General features: G+C 53.0%; 1 protein-coding gene across 2 annotated transcripts; it reads right to left on the bottom strand.

Annotated features, from left to right (window-relative positions):
- Window positions 1-101: 101 nt before the first annotated feature.
- Window positions 102-23,314, bottom strand: TMEM43 (transmembrane protein 43). Of its 2 annotated transcripts, none has more exons than XM_072784993.1 (12): window positions 23,098-23,314; window positions 18,928-19,077; window positions 11,494-11,628; window positions 10,757-10,851; window positions 9,940-9,989; window positions 9,600-9,669; window positions 8,767-8,837; window positions 7,794-7,915; window positions 7,441-7,515; window positions 6,849-6,950; window positions 4,257-4,374; window positions 102-2,100 (listed from the first exon to the last, which is right to left on the bottom strand). In XM_072784993.1, the coding sequence occupies exons 1-12, from the start codon at window positions 23,107-23,109 to the stop codon at window positions 1,898-1,900; spliced, it is 1,203 nt and encodes a 400-aa protein (XP_072641094.1). In that variant the 5' UTR covers window positions 23,110-23,314; the 3' UTR covers window positions 102-1,897. The 2 variants fall into 2 exon arrangements, with proteins under 2 accessions (XP_072641094.1, XP_072641093.1); XM_072784992.1 differs by having other exon boundaries at window positions 6,849-7,022; window positions 23,098-23,287.
- Between the last annotated feature and the right edge of the window lie 24 nt (window positions 23,315-23,338).

The raw sequence follows: 23,338 nt of genomic DNA, 5'->3' as shown, positions 1-23,338 counted from the left end.
AACCTACTTAGAACGGAGTTCTAAAAGTTCACCCAGTTCTTAAATTAGTTCTATGGCTGAATTATTTAAGAGAAAATTTCAAAAAAAGTAACGACAAGGTCTTATAAAAGCTATTTTGAAATTTATTTTGAATTTTTATAAAAAATACAAAGATAATACAAATTTCATGATTTCCCAAAGATTTCAAATATTTCTTAACATTATTTTGCTCTTGAAGAACACTACTGAAATTCGTAGTAACTTAAAATCTGTACTAGAAAAAGACACAGACCAAATCCCATAGATTTTGTATTTAGCTACTACCTAGTTGTACTGTTTTCCAGAAGCATCCTTTAAGAGTGGAGCGATTCAGTGACAACTGCTGTGCAATAAGCAGTAGTGAATACTATTTCAGTTCTTAAATCCAGACAAGTCATCTCTGGGACTGGCTGTTTTCAGCATAAAGAATCTCCAGTCACATCACAGACCTCCCAGGCTAACAGATTGTGAGGCTGCTTGTTTGAGGAGTTCCAATCACTTACTCAACCACCAACTAATTTGCTAAAGCCACCACTCCCAGCCAGGCAGAACAAGTCCAAGGAACAAGATAAAGGGTATACGAAGGATCTTTGAAACCATCAAGGTGACAACATACTTGATCTTTCATCGAGTGTGAGAGGAACGGAGTGAAGTGTGGGTAGATGGTATGTAGGAGTGAAGCTGTGGATGCAGGATGTGACAGAAGCCACTCAGAGGCAGGCACCAGCCAGCCCCCCCCCGCCCCACACCCACCATGAAAGGAATGAGGCCTGAGAGCTACACAAGCCTCAGGCCCCCGACTCCTGATTTGGGTTGGTGGGGGTCACTACGAGGGAGCCCACTTAGGATCAGAAAGCTTCCAGCCTTTTCCTTTAATGGCTGACTAAAAAATTCATCTTCAAGTAAATCAATAGTTTCTGATGCCAGAGGATGAAAGCAAATGCCTCCTCCACCTCATACAAACTCCCATTTCCTCCCTGAGTGTAATCCCTTGGCTGACACTGGCTTCAAAAGTATCCTCAAGCTTCCCACTGGCCCCAAGTAGACGGCCCCAAGTGAAACCACTGAGTCACACTCCTGTTTAACACCCTCCCGAGCCTAAATCGACTTCAACAGATGGATTAAAAGTTTTTCTGTAACAGTCTGAGCTGCTCATCATTCAAGCAGTGTTTTGTTTCTTTAAATCTGATTTGCAATAATCCCTCTTCAGGTAGGAGAATATGTTACATACATGGAAGTATGTAACAAAGGAAAACAACAAACAGGACCTTTGGAAATACTACCCTTGACGTTTCTGGCCAAACCATAAGATAACATGTAAAGCCCAACAGACGTCCAATTTTCCTCGCCATGACACAAGTGGTGTTTCTAAGTACCAAGGCAGGTTCTATGCCCAGGCTGGGTGTGTGGCACCCTGGTTAGGGGGTGCAGGCCAGTGTGACGGGCACTCCAGCACGGCTTGGAGGTGCCTGATGAGGCTGGCCCTGCGGGACCATGGAGCAGGAGGTGGCCGTGCTGGAGCCCTGGTGCCTATCTCCAAGGATGAGGGGCAGTGAGTGCTAAGGCAGCAGGTCTGTGTAGTGTCACCACCTCACTGTCTACAGACATCAGCTAAGCAGACGTGAGCTGGCCACGCACAGTCCCAAGAGAGGAGGAAGCAAGGAGAACGCCTTCTGCTCACCAGAGTTGCCCACGGGCAAGAAGACGTGAACTGCTGAACACCAAACCTGACGTCCATGCACACTGCCAAGTCTGACCCCTTGAGGAGCAGAGCAGCACCGTCGTGGACTCATGGTTGGGTGAGGGGCAGGGGAGGCTGAGGCTGGGGGAGCTGGATCCTGAGGACCATGTGGGTATTGGGCGGGGGCCAGGGCCTGTTTCACTCCAGCTTTTTGGCTGGCACCCGTGTCCGAGCAATGATGATGGGCACCAGGGCCAGGCAGCTGATGAAGAGGGCGCACAGGGGCCGGTAGAAGAGCCAGCCAGCAGCCACGGTCAGCAAGGTCAGTGAGGTGGCCACGCAGAAGGCAAAGGCTTTCAGGCCGATGTCAACCAGGTCTCGGAAGATGGGGAACCAGTCCACTGTGAGGAAGAGAAAGGCCATGAGGTTTCCGAGGCCACCACGCTGTGTGTCATAGGAGGTGAGCGGATCCTTCCTGTCTACAGATGGGGAAGGGTCCCTGATGCCCAGTGAGGACAGGACAGGGGTGGTGGTGGGAGGCAGACAACCTCCTGTGAGAGCTGGCAGGTCCCGAGGAGGGGTGCACACCTCAACCCACGCACCGCTCCAGGGGAGCAGGCAGGAGGAAATGCCTGTAACCTCTCAACTATGAATGTGGCTGTCAGTCTGAGGCCAAGAGAAGACATGTGCCCGTGATGGTGGCAGATTCTATTTGCTGCACACTCACAAAGGGGACTGCACAGAACCTTCTACAGGTGCCTATTTGGGTGCCTCAGCCATTCCTGGAGGAGTCTGTTAATTCTAATTCAAGTCATTACCAATTATCTCTGTGCCCAGCTCTGTGCAGGACTGAGGGAAACAAATTAGCCTAAGCTGCCCGCCCCCCCCTTCCCGGTCAAGGATCTCCCTGGCCGCTGGCACAACATGGGAAAGTCTGGGATACAGCTAGTCCACCTGGACTTAAGCTGTCCTTGGCCTGTCGACCCCTCCAGGTTGGCATTCTGAAGCTGACGTCTGTCTGTGGGGGGAATCTTCACTTGGTTCCAGGAGGCCCTGGGGGTCTATTGCCACTGGGTGTGCAGAGCAAGGCCTGCTGCCCTGCCATGACTCCAGGACCCTGCAGGCCACCCCTTGGCTCATCTTGGTCTGTTCAACTCTGTGGATCATCTCCCCAAATCCTCCTGCCTGCCCAGGGACGCGGGTACAGTTCTTACCCTCATTTTACCAACAAGGTCACTGAGGCCCAGGGAGTTCAACTTGTCCAGTGTCCTACAGCTAGAAGGTGCCAGAGCCAGGATCTAAACCCAAGACTGAGCCCAGAGCCTGAGCTCTTAGCTATGGTTCTGAGCCTTGAGAGGACAGGAACCTTGTCTGTCCTGCTCACTGCTCACCCTAGGGCCTCCAGCGGTGTGGTGCACACAACAGGTGCTCACTAAGTCCGTAGGGACCAAACAAGAGCAAAGGAATGCTTCTGCTCTGTAGCTTCCCCCAGGCCCTCCACCTGCACTTCTAGCCCCTCCAGGCCCTAACCTCTGCCCTGTGTCTGGAGCATCAGCATTCCAGATGAGGGGAGAATCACAGGGTCCTCTGACGGTGGGGGAAGGAGGCTCCGAGTGGGGAAATGGCCTGCCTGGGGTCACACAACCGTGAGGGGCTCAGTGCAAAGGGAAGTTGGGGGATTCTGATTGGATTCTGATCTCTCCCAAATGGTGTGCAAGATGCCAGCTGTGGTGGTAGGGGGGACAGTGTCCTTTCCCCTCCTAGCCTGGGAGGGACTGTAGCCAGGCCTCTTGCCAGCTAGAGAGGGTAACTGGGGGAGAGGTTCCTGCCGGGGCCCAGTGTGGGCTGGATGGGATCATCTGGGTAGGAACACACTGGGGTAAGGTTTGCCGCAAGTCCCCTGAGGAACACCATCTCCCAGCTCCACAGCGTGGGCTCAGACTCGGTCACCTGGGGCCTCAGCCTTCTGCCACGTGGGGACCTAGCAACTGAGTCTGGCCCCATGAGCAAGCCCAGCACTCTGCCGTGTGCTCCAACGTGCTGGCTGCCCCAAATCTAGCCCAGGTCTTGAGGTGAGGAGGGAAGCGTTATGGGTTGTTTTTTTTTGGGGGGGGGTGGGGGGGTCCTAGTTGCCAAACATTCACAAAACTCCTCCCATGAGGGTGAGGTAACTGAAGCTGAGGCAGGAAAGGGAACGGCCCAAGTATCCAGAGCTCTGACGTGCAGACTTCAGGTCTGGCTCGCTGCAAAGCCTGGCTTGTCTCCTCGCCCGCTCACTTGTGGAATGAAGGGCTAAAGGAATGAGCAGGTGGGCTGGGGACAGATCACAGCGGCTACGCCAGCCCCCCAGGAGCTGATCCCCCTCCCTGGAAGCCCCGTCTGCCTTCCTCAGCCTGTTCATCTCAGTGTTGCGGGTGGGACACAGCCCCGGCCAAATGCCCGGTTTCCGCCCTGAGGAGCACTGCAGCCGGAAGGCCCACTGGTGGTGAGAGGCACAGAGGTGGCACACGGGCTGCATGAGGGTGAGCGAGGTCCCCCCACCTGTCTGCACACCTACCCAGGGTATAGACGATCCGGGTCATGAGGTTGAGGCCCATAAACATGGCCAGCCAGCCAGCCGCCCGCAGGCCCCATGTCTTCAGGGAGTTGCTCTTTCGTTCTCTATGAAACACCTCCTGTGGGATGAGGTGAGGGAGGGGTGTCAGGTCTTGTGTCTCTGAGGGGCCACCGGCCTCCCCATTGGCAGGGCAGGTGCCGAGGGATCTATTCCACGACAACTCAGGAGCCGCTGGCTGTTTCTGAGCAGACCAGGGGAGGGGAGGGCACATCCCCTGCCTGGGCCTAAGTGTCTGCCGGTCGCGCACAGCACAGGCCGGGGCAGAAGGGGCCTCTGGGGCAGGCACGGAGTCCTTAGCCCACTGCCTCATCTGGGATGAACTGGGCCCTCCTCCCTCCTGGGGGACAAGGGCGTCCCGTGTGCTGCTTCACCCCTGACACCCTTCCCTCGCTCTCTGCTTCCCCACTACCCCCACCCACCCCACTTCTCAGGGCCCACGGCTGCGCCCCCCTCTGGCTGCTCTCCGCCCTCCCTGCAAGCCCCATCCACTTCCCTGGTGCTTCCCTGCCAGGGCCCCTGGTTTCCAGCTGCAGCCCTGGGCATTCTGCTGCCCATGTGCCATCTGACAGGACCCTGCAGCCTCCCTCCCAACCTTTCCCCTCTGTCATGTCCATCTCAGTGAACGCCACAGCCACTTACCACCTGCACAAGCCAAAACAGGGGTGTCACACTTGGCTCGCTCCCCCCCGCAGGGCCCACCTCCCATCTGGTCCCAGAAGTCCTGCGAATGCTGTGTCCATGTTTCCTCAGATCTCTCACACTGTCACCCTCTCCCAGCAGGACCACTGCAGGAGCCTCCTCCCTACTGGCCTCCCTGCTTCTACCACCCCCTAGGCCCTGCTGCCTGTCTGGGGACCAGGTCAAGTGTCCTCCTGCCCCGGGGCCTTTGCACATGTGCTTGCTCCACCTGGAACAAGTTTACCCACAGTCAAGTTTGCCCACTGGCATTCTTCTCGTGTCAGCCTTAATGCCATTTCTTTAGAGTCCCCCTGTCATTTCCTAGGACAATAACAATACCACCACTTACTGCCTGCCATCTATCAGTTGCTGTCCTCAGTGCTTTACAAGTACTGCCTTTCTTAATTCTCAAACTAACTTCACAAGGTCAACACGCTTACCTCCAGTTTACAGGTAAGGACACTGAGACTCTGAATAAATGAACAAATAATCTTGACAACAACCAAATCAGGTAATCATAATTCTTCTCATCCAAAAGGATAAACAGCTGGCTCAAGGCCCTATAGCCAGAGGAAGGCAGCGCGGGGCTTGAGTTGGGGCCACCCCAGTGTCCACGCTTGTCCACAGTGAACCCTCCTGCCTCTGGGACTGGAATCTGGGCGTCCTGACTTGCAGGGCCCTCACCACCTCCTTAGCTCAGGGCCTTCTCTCCCTGTTTGGCAGAGATGCCAGACCCTGCACCGGAGGCCCTGGGTGGTCAGCACAGTCTGAGCCTTCCCTCCTGGGAGCACGCCTCTCTGGGGGAACAGCTCTGAGACCTGGGCCTCCACCTGCAGGAGGTAAGTGTGGGGAGGGGCCAGAGCTGCAGGAGGGAGAGGAGGCCTGAACGGAGCCTCCTAATTTTAGCAACTCCCAGAGAGTCACCGGTGGAAAGGATGACTCACGCTCACCCAACTGGGAGGTGGCAACCCCGCCCTGAGGCTGCGAGCTGCCTGCCACACCCTGGTCCTGGCTGGATAAGGGGGAAGGTGAGCCCCATCCCCCGCTGGGGCTGGGGCTGGGGTGGGAAGGATGGCAGCTGAGCGCCTAACACCAGGGTCAGGAGGCCCCCCCACCCCAACCCTGCCCACTTTATGGGTTGAAGAGTCCCGCAGCCCTCCAGGCAGGAACCGAACTTCCCACTGCTGACCGCTGTGCTGTGCGGTCAACAATGTGGAACTTAAAGACACGGGTTTTGCCTAGAAACGAGAGGCTAACTTTTAAGGGCTGCAACTGAACTAGTCACCATCTGCACAAAGAAGGTGTTTACAGATGGGGAACAGTGCCAGCCCTCCTTCCAGTGCCAGGATCAGCTGCTCTGATCCCTGCACGGTCCCCAATGCTCGGAAAGAGGCCCCCACCTGTCACGGGGGCCTACCAGGCCCATGTCCTCTCTGGGTGGCAGCTGCTGCTCCTGTTCCTGCCTGACCCCAATGCTACTGGCTCTGACCCCTTTCTCGTCACTTGTAACCCAGCAAAACTGTCACTGGGAGAGGCTTCCCCAGAGTCCATCTCCCGCCTCCGTTTCACAACACTCAGTGCAAGGCATCTTCACTCCTCGGTTCTCCTGGCAAGTCCCCTCCCCCCAGGAGACGGGAGGCTGGAGAAGGAGGGGTCCGCTGTGTCCCCCCTTCTGTCCTCCATGCCATGCATGGTCTGCTGCACACACGAGGAGACATACTCCTGCCACCTTCTCCCCTGCTCAGTGTGCTGGCTGTGCCCCCAGTGGGGGCGCTTGCTGAATAACCACGGGAGGGGCGAGGGAAGGGGGAGACGCCTGCCCCTCCAACACACAGATGGGCAGCAGCAGCTCACCTCTGCCGAGAAGTCCCCGTGGTGCAGGAGAAGCAAGGTGTCCCCCGACTTGGTGGAGTAGGGGACCAGCTGGTCACCCCGCTGCCGGGCAATCACAGTGACCTGGTCAGAGACCTCAGGGTTAGAGCTGAGGGGATTAGGCGGCCAGGCCCCGGCAGCCCTCGCACCATGTGCCTGCAAGGAGAGTGAGGAGATCCAGCCCACTCACAACTCCAGGGAGGACCTGGCGCAGAAGCCTGTGTCAGGGCCGGGGCCAGGGGTGAAACTGCATGTGACACGTGACAGGGTCACAGACTGGAGACCAAGTATTTACAGAGCAAAGCCTGGGGGCTGGGGGGAGAAAAGGAGTGTGCAATTGGAGGAACTCTCCCAGGAGGGCCCTCTAAAGCAGCAGGAGAAAGGCCCCTTATCCTGGGGCCCACGGGTGTCCATGGATAGCTGTGGTGCACACAGGGCTGAGGCCGCTCAAGGCACGCCCGCCGTGTGCCCACGGGAGTGCACGCACACAGGAAGGGTCCCATGCGCTCAGGGCCCCGTGCACAGCGGGAGGTGAGGTGGCTCTGCCTGGGTCCGCGCAGGGGAAGCCGGTTACCACGTGAGCCGGGCCCAGGTCCGGGTCGTCGCCGCTCAGCCCCGCATAGGAAAAGGACACACGCACGTCTCCGACCTGGGAGTGAAGAGCGGGGGGCTGAGTGAGGCCCGGGGCAGCCAGCCTGGGCCCATGTCCCCAGCACCGCCAAACCCCAAGGCTCACACTGCTCTCCCGCTTCCATACCATGGCCCAGGTGCCCCCTCCAATTTCATTTGGCCAGGTGGATTAAACTGAACCGAATCCGAGTCCCAAACAGGAATGTGCCTCCTCTATGTTGTGGGGCGGGAAGACGGGGGGAGGGGCACTCCAAGGCCCTGATCTCTGCTACGTGAACAGCCCAAAGCCCTGTGTACCTCTGGGTACTTGGGGTTTTCGCTGTGGTAGAAATAGTCTCCCCTGCGAATGATGTCCACGTGCGGGTCGTCCAGCTTGGCCAGGCTCAGCGGTTTGAAGTTGTCTACTTTGTCGATGAGGCCTGAGGAGTGTGCAGCGGTTACAACACTGGTGTGCAAACAACCTCCCTACCACCTGCACACCCCACAGCCTGACCTCCTTCCCAAGGGGAGCGCCGGGATCTCCAATCCCTCCTTCCCTACTGCTGCCCCCTTCAGTCTCCATTTCCTCTAGGAAGCCTCCCTGGCTGTCTCTCGGGGCAGCAAGAGTGGCTGCGGCTTTGAGAACAGCCTGAGCCCCTGCCTGAGCCTGGCTCCCCTGCTGCTTGCATGACACTTGAGGCCAGGGCTGCCAGGCACAGCAGCCAGCAGCACGGCAGCCACACGAGCCAGGCCCTAGGGCCCGGCCTCTCCTCCCTTGCCCTGACTGTGCTGGGCCTCCACCCCTCCTCCCTACCCTGGCTATTTGGGGCCTGTGCTTCTCTCCCACCCCAGGAGTCACTGTGGCCGGCAGTGTTGCCTTGTCCCTGGAAAGCCTCTGTCTGGAGTCACTCGGAGGGGCCTGCAGTGAACTGCTGCACGCTGGGTGGGGCTCAGAGGTGGAGCCCGTGGGGGGCAGCCTTGTCTCTACGGCTGGCTCTGGGACCGCTTAGGAAGGCCCTCAGCTCTGTCTGGTCAGACCAGGCACCAGCAGTACTTGGAAGAAACCGTGTTCAGGGGAACCTGGCTGGGATGGGGCTGCTCTACACAAGTCTCCCACCTCCCCGGGACCTACCTGCCTTCCCTCTGGCCCCCAGCCCAATGTATGATGCCGGGAAAGCGCAGGCCGATCCCACACCCGGGGCAGCGGGGACCCCAGCTCCTGCGAGGCGGCCAAGTAGAAGCACACGGCCTCTGGGTGCTGCTGGGTCATCTGAAGGGGCCAGAGACTCACCTGCTGAGAGGAAGAACCTGCCAATCTGCACGAAGGGGGCTGTTGCCGTGAAGGACTCCACCGCCATTGCGCTGTGGGGCAGAAAGAGCTATTGGCAGAGCAGGGTACTGGCCAGGAGCCCTCTGGGTCTCTGGGTTGTACCAGGCAGGGTTCCCACCCAGGCGCTCCTGCCAGTCCAGACCAGCCCAGGCACTGGGGACATCTTGTGTTTACCAGACCTGCCCCTGGAGACTCCTGTCCCCCTCGCCTGGGTGGAGCACCCTCTTCCTGTCTCCCAGAGCTTCATAACTTCTCACCTAGGGCCCCTACCGGCCTTCCCCTCCCCAGCCACCCGTTGTCAGATGGACTTCAGACCCTCCCAGGCCCTCCCCAGCCACAGGGAGCTCCCGTGCCAGCCACGGTGCAGACTCAAAGCCCCTCCCATGGCTCCACCACTAAGCCCATCTCACCACCCCCATGTCTCTGAGCTAGCTGCCCTCTGCCAACATCCTACAAAGGCCTACATCAAATTCATGGCCTCCTGAAAGTCCTTCTGATTGTCTTCCCACCCCCACAGCCGGTAACAGAATGCTTCCCTGGCACTGGATGTGCAAGTTCCTTCAGGCACTCAGTCCAGGCCTCACATTCACGACTTGAGGGGAGCCTGTGTGGTCTCAGGAAGTCAGCTCTTGCCTCCATGTGCCACAGGAGCCGGCCTCAGAACCATGTCCCCGACTATCATCAACTCATGAGGCAGAAGCAGCTCCACGCCATCACTCAGATGGGGAAGCTGGGGCTAGGGGCCTGCCACTGGCAGGCAAGACTATGCTCAGGCCTGGGCACCCAGCTCTCACCTGGGGTTCTTGTGGCCGATCTCTCGGTCGAAGTTTCTGCTGTTGACGATTTCTGACCTCCATTCAGTGTCTGTGACAGGGAGAGGGAATAACTCGGAAACCATAGTAAGAGTGGCCATATGTCTGAGGACCACTGGCTCTGTGTCCTTTTATCTAAGCCCGTGGCCACTCCAGGGCAGAAGGGGTGGCTCCTAGAGCCTCACTGGACAGATGGAAGAGCAGGACTCCCATGATGGGCACCCAGGGCTCCCAATGCCTGGTTCTATGCCTTCCCTACTGCTGTCAGCCTTGGCTAAGGGCAGAGACCACGTGTGTGCAGGGGGGTGGGGGTGGTACTCACTGTAGGAATACCTTGTCTCTGTCTTCACCTGCCCATCTTCCGTGTACTCCCTGCAGGGAAAGCATAGGCAGCCCCAGAGTCAGCCTATCACCCCTGAGGCATTCCTGTCTCTGAGTATCTCCAGCTGGAAGCAACACGGGGCTGCCAGGTCAAAATCCCCAAATGGAGCTGACCTTGTCTACAGCAGCCCAGAGACCAGGTACTCACTCCCAGCCACACAGCCAGCTCCGTCCTTTGGAGGCCCATGCTGGAGAAAAGAACTTTCTCATCCTGAGCTAAAATGTGCCTCCACTTGGCCACCCTCTGGGCTCAGAAACCTGGCTTCACCCTGTGCTCTAGCACAGTTCCCTGGAGCCCCCCTCCAGATGCCCTGGTTCCCTGAGCCACCCCCCTATCCCTTACTCACAGTCCAGGCCGCTCAGCTCTAAGCGACCCTCGCCTAATGACAGCTTGTGTTGGAACAGACAGGATGGAACCCGGGGCCACCTCTGCTCTGGCATGGGAGAGACCATAGAGCCCACACAGAGGAAAGCACCGTTTGCAGCCTGGATCCAGGCATGTCTCGAGCCTGCCCATCCCTGGGTGACTTTCTACCACAAGCAGCATCCTCCCTTCTTTGAGCCACTTGCATTAGATTCCTGCCACCTCCACACAAAAGATCATTGACTAAGAACTTTGGGATAATTTGACATTTCTCTGAGTGGAAGATTTCATACTTTAAACTTTGGAAGTGTCAAAATAAAAAGCCACCTGCAACGTATCCTGCCACCTGCACTTTCTTTATCCCTGATGGACTGTTCACTCCTCGGGGCCTCACCTGGACTCCTCTGTTTCTACCCACTGGTACATCTCTACGTGCCGCCGCAGCTTCACAGCCGGGAGGTGGACCCCATAGTTTGGATCAGACAAGAGCTTCGGAGAGAATCAAACAGAGAAAAAAAAATAAAATACAGGACAAGACTCACGTGAGCCCAAGATGCCAGAGAAAAGTGGGACTAGATGGGAAAGAGGTTACGGCGGACAAGGAGAGAATGAAGGCCTCCATGGCTGCTTTGGGCAGGAAGATCAGGTAAGGCTGCCTGTCCTAAGTCCTTGACACCCAATGCCCGGGACCATGAGCCTCCCGGTCCTGCTCGGGCTGCACGGCCCAATGGCATGGTGCCAATGACAGTGTATTTAGAGCTCAAACAGGAGGTCCGATAACCAGAGTACCTTTCAGCCGTACACCAGCCACACAGGCTTATCATCATCGCTGAAGCACCCACTTGTAAGGCCCCTGCCCTGTGCCCAGGACCGTGCAAGGAGATTAGCTATCTAATCCCATGGACTCTTCAAAGCTGTCCCCACCCCCGAGTTGTTACAGTTATCCTCTGTATTTTATGAAGGTGCTGAGATGCGGGAGCAATCGGTCCACGTGGCTGCTGAGTGGTGCAGCCGGGAGTCACACCCATGTGTCCCTCGCCAGAGCCCGGGCGCTCAAAAATCCTCAACCAGACAACATCTAGCAACGTACCCTGAGCGTCCGGTGGGGCCCACAACCTTCACCACACCTACCTTGGACGTCCGCAGGGCCCCGATGATGTGCACTAGCCTCCCCTCATTCTCCGGGGCCACACTGTGGATGCTGTCGGGGGACACAACAAGCGACAGCCCCTCGGCCAGGGAAGTTGCTGTCTTCAGTGCACGGCCCTGGGAGCAAAAGGGAGTGAGGATTTCAACTCAGGTGTGGTTCAGCACAGTTGTGCTCACTGCAATGTATCTTGGCAGGAGAGGGCCTCAGGAAGCATGAGGACTTATCTCCCCATTTTACAGTTGGAAAACTGAGGCCTAGCAAATGGCATGGTTGGAACTAGAGCCAAAGCTCCTGCTTTTCCAGGCAGCTCTCTTCCTGCTGCCCCACCCACCCCACACCCTCTAATTCTCAGCACTACCCCATGCTGGGAGCAGCTGGTGCTTTTGTCTGCTGTGTGCTCCCTCCCTGTCTTCCCCCACCCTCTTGCCTGCCTTCTTCTCAGTTCTTGTGGTTTAAGGGGGGGGGGGGGATTGTATCATGTGACTTAGGCCGAGCCAATCAAACAGGGGTCGACTGTCCACAAATATTAGTTCAGAGAGAGAACTGAGACAAGCCAGGACACGGAGACCTCTCTCTGCAACTTTTGCTATACTGATTTTGAAAGAGATGGGGCTGCTAAGCTGGTTACATGTGACCCTGGAGTTGCTGAGCCACCTTTACCACCACAAAGGAAGAGCCTGTCAAAGAAAAGCCCACAACAGAGAAGCAGAGGCAAATGATGGAAAAATGGAGATTCCTAGTGACCCAACATGAGCACCTGGATCCAGCCATGCCCGAAGCTAGTCCTACCTTAGGATTTCAGGCCTGTGAACTGATCCATTCATCTTCCTACTTAAGTCAGTTATGAGATAAGTCACACGAGAAAGATTCTGATTAATTCAGCACCATCGGGGGAGGAGCAAGATGGCGGAGGAGTAGGGTCCCCAAATCACCTGTCTCCACCAAACTACCTAGAAAACCTTCAAATTATCCTGAAAATCTATGAATTCGGCCTGAGATTCAAAGAGAGACCAGCTGGAATGCTACAGTGAGAAGAGTTCGCGCATCTATCAAGGTAGGAAGACGGGGAAAAAGAAATAAAGGAACAAAGGCCTCCAAGGGGGAGGGGCCCCGCGAGGAGCCGGGCTGAGGCCGGGGCGAGGGTCCCCAGGACAGGAGAGCCCCGTCCCGGAGGAGCAGGAGCTGCACCGACCTTCCCGGGCGGAAAGGGGCTCGTGGGGAGTTGGAGCAGGACCAGGAGGGCGAGGAGGCCCTCGGGCTCCCCGGGACAGTAACAGCAACTGCGCGCCCAGGAGAGTGCGCCGAGCTCCCTAAGGGCTGCAGCGCGCACGGCGGGACCCGGCGGGACCCGGAGCAGCTGAAGGGGCTCGGGCGGCGGCTCCGCGGAGGGGGCTGCGGGGCCCCGGGAGCAGCTCGGCCGGGCTCGGGCAGAGGAAGAGGCTCCGTGCGGAGGGGGCTGCGCGGTTCCAGGAGCAGCTCGGAGGGGCTCGGGCGGCAGCTCCGCGGAGGGGGCTGCGGGGCGGGAGCGCGAATCCAACAGCGCAGGCTCCGGAGCACAGGGCGCCGGGACACAGCCCAGGATCCCGCCCCCCCCGGGACAGGCAGAGGCCGGGAGGGCCCAGGACAGCGAGGACGCTCCTGCCCCAGCTGAGCACATCAGCGGCCCCGCCCCGGAGCCTCCAGGCCCTGCAGACGGAGTTCCTGCCGGAGCTGAATCCAGGTTTCCAGAGCTGCCCCGCCACTGGGGCTGTTCCTCCTGCGGCCTCACGGGGTAAACAACCCCCACTGAGCCCTGCACCAGGCAAGGGCACAGCAGCTCCCCCAAGTGCTAACACCTGAAAATCAGCACAACAGGCCCCTCCCCCAGAACACCAGCTAGACTGACAACTTCCAGGAGAAGCCAAGGGACTTAAAGAACACAGAATCAGAAGATACTCCCCGGTGGTTCTTTTTTTGTTTGTTTGTTTTTGTTTTTGTTTTTGTTTTTGTTTTGTTTTGCTTTTTGATTTGTTTCCTTCCCCCACCCCCTTTTTTTCTCCTTTCTTTTTCTTTCTCTTTTTCTTCTTTTTTTTTTTTTTTTTTCGTTTTTTTTTCTTTTTCTTCCCTTTTTTTTCTCTTTCTCTTTTCTTTCCTTCTTTCTCTCCTCTCTTTTTCTCTTTTTCCCAATACAACTTGCTTTTGGCCACTCTGCACTGAGCAAAATGACTAGAAGGAAAACCTCACCTCAAAAGAAAGAATCAGAAACAGTCCTCTCTCCCACAGAGTTACAAAATCTGGATTACAATTCAATGTCAGAAAGCCAATTCAGAAGCACTATTATACAGCTACTGGTGGCTCTAGAAAAAAGTATAAAGGACTCAAGAGACTTCATGACTGCAGAATTTAGAGCTAATCAGGCAGAAATTAAAAACCAATTGAATGAGATGCAATCCAAACTAGAAGTCCTAACGACGAGGGTTAACGAGGTGGAAGAACGAGTGAGTGACCTAGAAGACAAGTTGACAGCAAAGAGGGAAACTGAGGAAAAAAGAGACAAACAATTAAAAGACCATGAAGATAGATTAAGGGAAATAAACGACAGCCTGAGGAAGAAAAACCTACGTTTAATTGGGGTTCCCGAGGGCGCCGAAAGGGACAGAGGGCCAGAATATGTATTTGAACAAATTCTAGCTGAAAACTTTCCTAATCTGGGAAGGGAAACAAGCATTCAGATCCAGGAAATAGAGAGATCCCCCCCTAAAATCAATAAAAACCGTTCAACACCTCGACATTTAATTGTGAAGCTTGCAAATTCCAAAGATAAGGAGAAGATCCTTAAAGCAGCAAGAGACAAGAAATCCCTGACTTTTATGGGGAGGAGTATTAGGGTAACAGCAGACCTCTCCACAGAGACCTGGCAGGCCAGAAAGGGCTGGCAGGATATATTCAGGGTCCTAAATGAGAAGAACATGCAACCAAGAATCCTTTATCCAGCAAGGCTCTCATTCAAAATGGAAGGAGAGATAAAGAGCTTCCAAGACAGGCAGCAACTAAAAGAATATGTGACCTCCAAACCAGCTCTGCAAGAAATTTTAAGGGGGCCTCTTAAAATTCCCCTTTAAGAAGAAGTTCAGTGGAACAGTCCACAAAAACAAAGACTGAATAGATATCATGATGACACTAAACTCATATCTCTCAATAGTAACTCTGAATGTGAATGGGCTTAATGACCCCATCAAAAGGCGCAGGGTTACAGACTGGATAAAAAAGCAGGACCCATCTATTTGCTGTCTACAAGAGACTCATTTTAGACAGAAGGACACCTACAGCCTGAAAATAAAAGGTTGGAGAACCATTTACCATTCGAATGGTCCTCAAAAGAAAGCAGGGGTAGCCATCCTTATATCAGATAAACTAAAATTTACCCCAAAGACTGTAGTGAGAGATGAAGAGGGACACTATATCATACTTAAAGGATCTATTCAACAAGAGGACTTAACAATCCTCAATATATATGCTCCGAATGTGGGAGCTGCCAAATATATAAATCAATTATTAACCAAAGTGAAGAAATACTTAGATAATAATACACTTATACTTGGTGACTTCAATCTAGCTCTTTCTATACTCGATCGGTCTTCTAAGCAAAACATCTCCAAAGAAACGAGAGCTTTAAATGATACACTGGACCAGATGGATTTCACAGATATCTACAGAACTTTACATCCAAACTCAACTGAATACACATTCTTCTCAAGCGCACATGGAACTTTCTCCAGAATAGACCACATATTGGGTCACAAATCGGGTCTGAACCGATACCAAAAGATTGGGATTGTCCCCTGCATATTCTCGGACCATAATGCCTTGAAATTAGAACTAAATCACAACAAGAAGTTTGGAAGGACCTCAAACACATGGAGGTTAAGGACCATCCTGCTAAAAGATAAAAGGGTCAACCAGGAAATTAAGGAAGAATTAAAAAGATTCATGGAAACTAATGAGAATGAAGATACAACCGTTCAAAATCTTTGGGATGCAGCAAAAGCAGTCCTAAGGGGGAAATACATCGCAATACAAGCATCCATTCAAAAACTGGAAAGAACTCAAATACAAAAGCTAACCTTACACATAAAGGAGCTAGAGAAAAAACAGCAAATAGATCCTACACCCAAGAGAAGAAGGGAGCTAATAAAGATTCGAGCAGAACTCAACGAAATCGAGACCAGAAGAACTGTGGAACAGATCAACAGAACCAGGAGTTGGTTCTTTGAAAGAATTAATAAGATAGATAAACCATTAGCCAGCCTTATTAAAAAGAAGAGAGAGAAGACTCAAATTAATAAAATCATGAATGAGAAAGGAGAGATCACTACCAACACCAAGGAAATACAAACGATTTTAAAAACATATTATGAACAGCTATACGCCAATAAATTAGGCAATCTAGAAGAAATGGACGCATTCCTGGAAAGCCACAAACTACCAAAACTGGAACAGGAAGAAATAGAAAACCTGAACAGGCCAATAACCAGGGAGGAAATTGAAGCAGTCATCAAAAACCTCCCAAGACACAAGAGTCCAGGGCCAGATGGCTTCCCAGGGGAATTTTATCAAACGTTTAAAGAAGAAATCATACCTATTCTCCTAAAGCTGTTTGGAAAGATAGAAAGAGATGGAGTACTTCCAAATTCGTTCTATGAAGCCAGCATCACCTTAATTCCAAAGCCAGACAAAGACCCCGCCAAAAAGGAGAATTACAGACCAATATCCCTGATGAACATGGATGCAAAAATTCTCAACAAGATACTGGCCAATAGGATCCAACAGTACATTAAGAAAATTATTCACCATGACCAAGTAGGATTTATCCCTGGGACACAAGGCTGGTTCAACACCCGTAAAACAATCAATGTGATTCATCATATCAGCAAGAGAAAAACCAAGAACCATATGATCCTCTCATTGGATGCAGAGAAAGCATTTGACAAAATACAGCATCCATTCCTGATCAAAACTCTTCAGAGTGTAGGGATAGAGGGAACATTCCTCGACATCTTAAAAGCCATCTATGAAAAGCCCACAGCAAATATCATTCTCAATGGGGAAGCACTGGGAGCCTTTCCCCTAAGATCAGGAACAAGACAGGGATGTCCACTCTCACCACTGCTATTCAACATAGTACTGGAAGTCCTAGCCTCAGCAATCAGACAACAAAAAGACATTAAAGGCATTCAAATTGGCAAAGAAGAAGTCAAACTCTCCCTCTTCGCCGATGACATGATACTCTACATAGAAAACCCAAAAGTCTCCACCCCAAGATTGCTAGAACTCATACAGCAATTCGGTAGCGTGGCAGGATACAAAATCAATGCCCAGAAGTCAGTGGCATTTCTATACACTAACAATGAGACTGAAGAAAGAGAAATTAAGGAGTCAATCCCATTTACAATTGCACCCAAAAGCATAAGATACCTAGGAATAAACCTCACCAAAGATGTAAAGGATCTATACCCTCAAAACTATAGAACACTTCTGAAAGAAATTGAGGAAGACACAAAGAGATGGAAAAATATTCCATGCTCATGGATTGGCAGAATTAATATTGTGAAAATGTCAATGTTACCCAGGGCAATATACACGTTTAATGCAATCCCTATCAAAATACCATGGACTTTCTTCAGAGAGTTAGAACAAATTATTTTAAGATTTGTGTGGAATCAGAAAAGACCCCGAATAGCCAGGGGAATTTTAAAAAAGAAAACCATATCTGGGGGCATCACAATGCCAGATTTCAGGTTGTACTACAAAGCTGTGGTCATCAAGACAGTGTGGTACTGGCACAAAAACAGACACATAGATCAGTGGAACAGAATAGAGAATCCAGAAGTGGACCCTGAACTTTATGGGCAACTAATATTCGATAAAGGAGGAAAGACTATCCATTGGAAGAAAGACAGTCTCTTCAATAAATGGTGCTGGGAAAATTGGACATCCACATGCAGAAGAATGAAACTAGACCACTCTCTTTCACCATACACAAAGATAAACTCAAAATGGATGAAAGATCTAAATGTGAGACAAGATTCCATCAAAATCCTAGAGAAGAACACAGGCAACACCCTTTTTGAACTCGGCCATAGTAACTTCTTGCAAGATACATCCACGAAGGCAAAAGAAACAAAAGCAAAAATGAACTATTGGGACTTCATCAAGATAAGAAGCTTTTGCACAGCAAAGGATACAGTCAACAAAACTCAAAGACAACCTACAGAATGGGAGAAGATATTTGCAAATGACATATCAGATAAAGGGCTAGTTTCCAAGATCTATAAAGAACTTATTAAACTCAACACCAAAGAAACAAACAATCCAATCATGAAATGGGCAAAAGACATGAACAGAAATCTCACAGAAGAAGACATAGACATGGCCAACATGCACATGAGAAAATGCTCTGCATCACTTGCCATCAGGGAAATACAAATCAAAACCACAATGAGATACCACCTCACACCAGTGAGAATGGGAAAAATTAACAAGGCAGGAAACCACAAATGTTGGAGAGGATGTGGAGAAAAGGGAACCCTCTTACACTGTTGGTGGGAATGTGAACTGGTGCAGCCACTGTGGAAAACTGTGTGGAGGTTCCTCAAACAGTTAAAAATATACCTGCCCTACGACCCAGCAATTGCACTGTTGGGGATTTACCCCAAAGATACAAATGCAATGAAACGCTGGGACACCTGCACCCCGATGTTTCTAGCAGCAATGGCCACGATAGCCAAACTGTGGAAGGAGCCTCGGTGTCCAACGAAAGATGAATGGATAAAGAAGATGTGGTTTATGTATACAATGGAATATTACTCAGCTATTAGAAATGACAAATACCCACCATTTGCTTCAACGTGGATGGAACTGGAGGGTATTATGCTGAGTGAAGTAAGCCAGTCGGAGAAGGACAAACATTATATGTTCTCATTCATTTGGGGAATATAAATAATAGTGAAAGGGAAAATAAGGGAAGGGAGAAGAAATGTGTGGGAAATATCAGAAAGGGAGACAGAACATAAAGACTGCTAACTCTGGGAAACGAACTAGGGGTGGTAGAAGGGGAGGAGGGCGGGGGGTGGGAGTGAACGGGTGACGGGCACTGGGTGTTATTCTGTATGTTAGAAAATTGAACACCAATAAAAAAAAAAATAAAATAAAATAAAATAAAAAAAAAAAAAAAAAAAGAAAAAAAAAAATAAAAGTTATCTAAAACCTAAAAAAAAAAAAAAAAAAAAAAAAATAATTCAGCACCATCACTGTCCCCCTCCATCCCACCTGTTGTAAAATCTAGGCCACATCCAACCTCTGGATTCACACCCTTTGCTAGGAAGACTATCCTCCAGGGACCCTCACTCTGCACAGAGGGACTCTAGACATTTTACCTCATTGGTGAAAATTAGGTAGAAGGAGAGCAGGAAGGTCATGAGCCCCACAAACATCCCACCCGAGGTCTCGCTGAGCCGCTCCAAGAAGCCTGGCTGGGGCTTGGTCGTAGTTTTGACATGTTCTCTCCTGTTACTCGTACTGGAATACTGAGAAAAAGAATATTACAAAAAAAAAAAAATCAAAATGAAAATTAGTTTTTTAAAAAATAAACTGAATTTTGTTATTTTGCTATTTGTTCATATGGTTCGAGTTTCGATTACATACAGTAAAAATGCAGATATTAAGCATCTGGTTTGATAGGCTTTGACAAATGCTTACTCCATTTGACCAGCATCCAGATCAAGATAGGGATTGTTCCTATCATCCCAGAAAGTTACTTTGTGCCTCTTTCCTGCCAATACTCTCCTCTCCCACTCCCTAGTGTTAACAACGATTTGAATTTGTATCATTATAGATGAGGTGACCTCTTATGGAACAAATGGGGCCATCACACACCACAAACTCTTTCTGTCCAGATTCTGAGGAGGGTCATCTACCCTGTGGTGTGTATCAGTAGCTCACTCCTGTATGCGGCCGAGTAGCGCTGCACCTATGAGTATACCACGTTTGTCAACTCATTCACCAGTGGGTGGGTATTTTGGTTACTTCCAGTTCTTAGCTATCATGAACAATGCTTCTATGAACGTTTTTGGAGAAGTTTCTGTGAAGACAGAGGGCTTTCATTTCCTTGGGTACTAGGTAAGGAATACCCACAGAGGGGTGAGATTGCTGAATCATAGGGAAGAGGTGTGTTTTTATGAAACTGTCAAACCGTTGTACAAAGCCATAACTAGGCATGTGTTATTCATTCAATTCAACACACGGTGGCTCAGCTTCCCAAGGGCCGTGCTGGGTCTTCTAGGAGTGAGGGAAGGGAAGATAGGCTGCAGGGCCAGTGAGTTGCAGGCATGCACGGTACTAGGCCATGCTGAGTGTTTGGTGAGGAGCAGATCCAGGGCTAAATGGGTGACCCCTTCCAGCTGGGGATCTCAGCAGGCTCCCCAGAGGAGGGGGCGTTTGATTGGGATCTCAGAGGCAGACCCTGGCGTAAAGCATCCCTCGGAGGGGGATCTGTTTGAGCAATGGTGAGGAAGCAGGAAGTAGTTCTGGGAGCAGAGCTCTGGCTGGGTTTGGGGAGGCACAGGGTGGAGGGAGAGGAGGGCAACCAGACACAGGTGGGTTTGTGGTAGGCCTCAATCTCCAGAGTCAGTGGGTCAGGTTTTATCCAGCTGATAACAGAAGCATGGTTTGAGGTGTGTCCACTGCTGACTGAGTATCATCGTCAAGGGATCCTGGAGCCAGAGTGCTGGGTCTGTATTCAGGCTATGAGACTTTGGGTGAGCAATTATCCCTCTTATGCCCTCCATCTCCTCAGCAGTAAAATGGGATGAAAATCCAGTACACAGGGTTGTGGTGAGAACCAAAGGACTTAATTATCAGGCAGCTCAGTGCCCAGGACACAAGATGGAATGTACAGGTGCTAGCTGGTGGGAATGCTCCCAGCTTTCTCTGTAACGGGCACCCGAGACTGGTGCCACGGCTGGGGGTAAGCTGACAGAAGTCACAAAGGTGGACAGTGGTTCTGAGATGCGCACTTGGAGTGAGCCAAGCGCCTGGCACGGGGGACCAGAGGAGAGATTCAGGTCAGCCTCTGCCCAAATAAGGCTGATGCCATAATCTCTGACTGTCCCCCAATGCTCCAGCCCAGGCCCGCAGGGACCAGATGTTCATTACACTCAGAAATGGTCTAACTTCCAATTCCATTGGGAAAGGTTAATAGAGCGGTTCACTGCAGGCAGGTAGGTGGCCATCCACCATCATAATGATGACGAAGGCACCACGCCAGTCTATCACAGGCCAGTCACTGGCAAGCTATCGCTATCCCATTTCAGAGCTGAGAAAAGCAAGGCTTATCAGTTAAGTCACCAGCCCAGATCACCCAGCCTCTAAGAGGGAGAATTAGGTTTCATATCTGGACAGACCAGAGGCCACTCTTCTACCACTGTGCTCCAAGCCACATTCCTCACTTCTTGGGCTATAAGGAGAGCCGAATGCTGGGAGCCAGCAGCAGAGAGTGTCAGGAAAGGGAGTCCATCCTGCTATTAGCAGTGCAGCCCCCAACTGGGAAGCCAGAGGGCATGACTTCCAGAACTCTGGGCCTCCCCTCAGCATACATCTAGGAGCCACATCAAGGAGAGCGGCTCATGGAAGACCTTGAAGGGAAGAAAGAGAGGCACAGGAGGGTGCAGCTCAGGCAAGGTGAGCACTGACATGACACACTCAGCCCACATTCCAAAACAAAATCCAGTAAACATGGATGGTCTTGGGATGGAGGATCATAGAGATTTCCTCCACCCACAGCTCACTACCCACTCTATTTCCCAGTGCCTCTCTTCTCCCCCTTCAAGGCCACCTCTGAGCCCCTTATCTTGATGTTGGCTCCTTGATATGTGCTGAATACATATGCATGTCCTCAGTGAGCACTCTAGGCTCCTGAGCAAGAGCAATGAGTGATGGAACAGAGGTTACACACAGGCCCTGAAAATTACCCTGTATTACTTGCTATCTAACCTTCTGATCCTATTTGCTCACTTATAAAATGGAGATGGTTCACAGAACCTCTGTCACAGGGCAGTTTTGTTGTTACATCGATGAAGAAATCATGCCACCTCCTTGCACCACCCCACCACCTTCAGATCTTTCTTCCTCACCAGGCCTGGTGGCTCCTGTAAACGTGCCTGGATGACTCAACAAAGGTTTGGCTGCAGAAGATACCCACATTCATACACATTCCTTGGCAAAGGTCAGGTGCCAGTACACCCAAGAGAGTCTCTGCTCACCAGGGCCATCTGCGGCAGACTGTGAACCTAGATTTTTTTTTTTCATGCATTAAGTAAGCACCCTCTCTGCACCAGGCACTGTGCTAGTCACAGGCTGACTCCCTTAAACTTCACACTAACAGGTCCCACGAAGAAACACCGGCCCAGAGTGATTAAGGCCACACAGCTTCTCAGAGGAAGAAACTGGATTTGCTCCCAGGTCGGCCTGACTCCAAAGCCCGCGCTCTTCAGCATCTTCCCATGCAGTAGCTGGCCACGCAGGCTGTGAGACCCCAGGCAAGTGCCTGCCTAGTGGGCAAATCCTCAATCTGTAAAATATTGTATGAGGGCAGACAGGGGTCTACCTCTGGGGGCAGGCTGGTCTCCTGACTGTCCTCTCCCCTGGCAGCCCCTGGGTCTTGGGCCACCCCTGAGGCTTTCCTAGGCGCAGCATTCACGACTTCTAGGTCTCCCAGACAACTCTGGCTGAGGTGGAGCGTCCTAGGGCTGTGGGTGATACAAACCCTGCCTCTCCAGGGGCGTGGAGGGCAGGGAGGACCCTCGGGGACATTAGAGAGGCTGGAAAGAGGGTGTAACAGGCCAGGGGACAGTGGCTAGGCCACTCCAGCAAAGCAGGAGGGAGGGAGTGTCCTGGGGCTGGCAGGGCACCAGGGCTGGCTCCAGAAGCACTTGCACAGAGGAGGGGAGTGGTGAGTCACCAGCCTTCCCACACCCAGCACCCTGGTGGGAGGCGCTGCTCGGTTTGTTGAATGAATGCTGGGCGTACATCGCGAAGTCCCCGAGGCAGGCTGGCTGCGGGGAGACACGGCAGGAGGCCTCTGCAGGGAACCACCTTCGGCCAGGGCCCCTCCAGCCAAACACACCGAGGGCACAAGGGCCGGGCCGCGGGTCCGCCTGCTCCCGGTCCTCCGCGCACTCCCGCCCGCACCCTCCCGCGGCATCCCACCGCCGCCCGCACACCGCAGTCCGTCCGTCCGCAGATGGGGCCCGCCCGGGCGGTCCCGGCTTCCCTGGCTCCTCGGAGGTCGCGCCGGCCCCCGCAGCCCCTGCAGGAGGAGCGCAAGGGCCCAGGCGGGAACCCAGAGCGACGCAGGGGCTGCGGGAGGGGCCCTGGCACAGACCCCGACGCGCACCCACCGCGTCTCCTGAGACCCCCGCCCCGCAAACGCGCGGCCCGGACGGCCGGACAAGGCCCCGCAGAGGGCGCCAGGCCGCCAAGCCGGACCCCGGCGGCCGCTACGAGGAGCGGGGAAGCCTGCGGGGTCCGGCGGACCGGGAGACACTCACGTTCGCGGCCATCCTGCGACCCGGCCGGGCGCTCGCCCTCGCTCTGCTCGGCTACGGGAGGGGCTGGCCGCCTGCGGGCAGAGCCCGGCGGCCTCCCGCCTGCTCCGGAGCTGCGAGAATTCGCGTGAACCCCAGAATCAGGGAGGACGCGCAGCAGTCACCGGCCCGCGAGCCACCGCCCTCCCGCTCCAGCGCGCCGCAAGGCCTCCTGGAATATGTAGTTCCGGGGCAGGCGCCGTAG

Source organism: Canis lupus, chromosome 19 (genome assembly GCF_048164855.1).
Source record: "Canis lupus baileyi chromosome 19, mCanLup2.hap1, whole genome shotgun sequence".
NCBI lineage: Eukaryota > Metazoa > Chordata > Mammalia > Carnivora > Canidae > Canis > Canis lupus.
The sequence above is the reverse complement of the archived record's forward strand: the minus strand, read 5'-3'. Positions and strand labels throughout refer to the sequence as shown.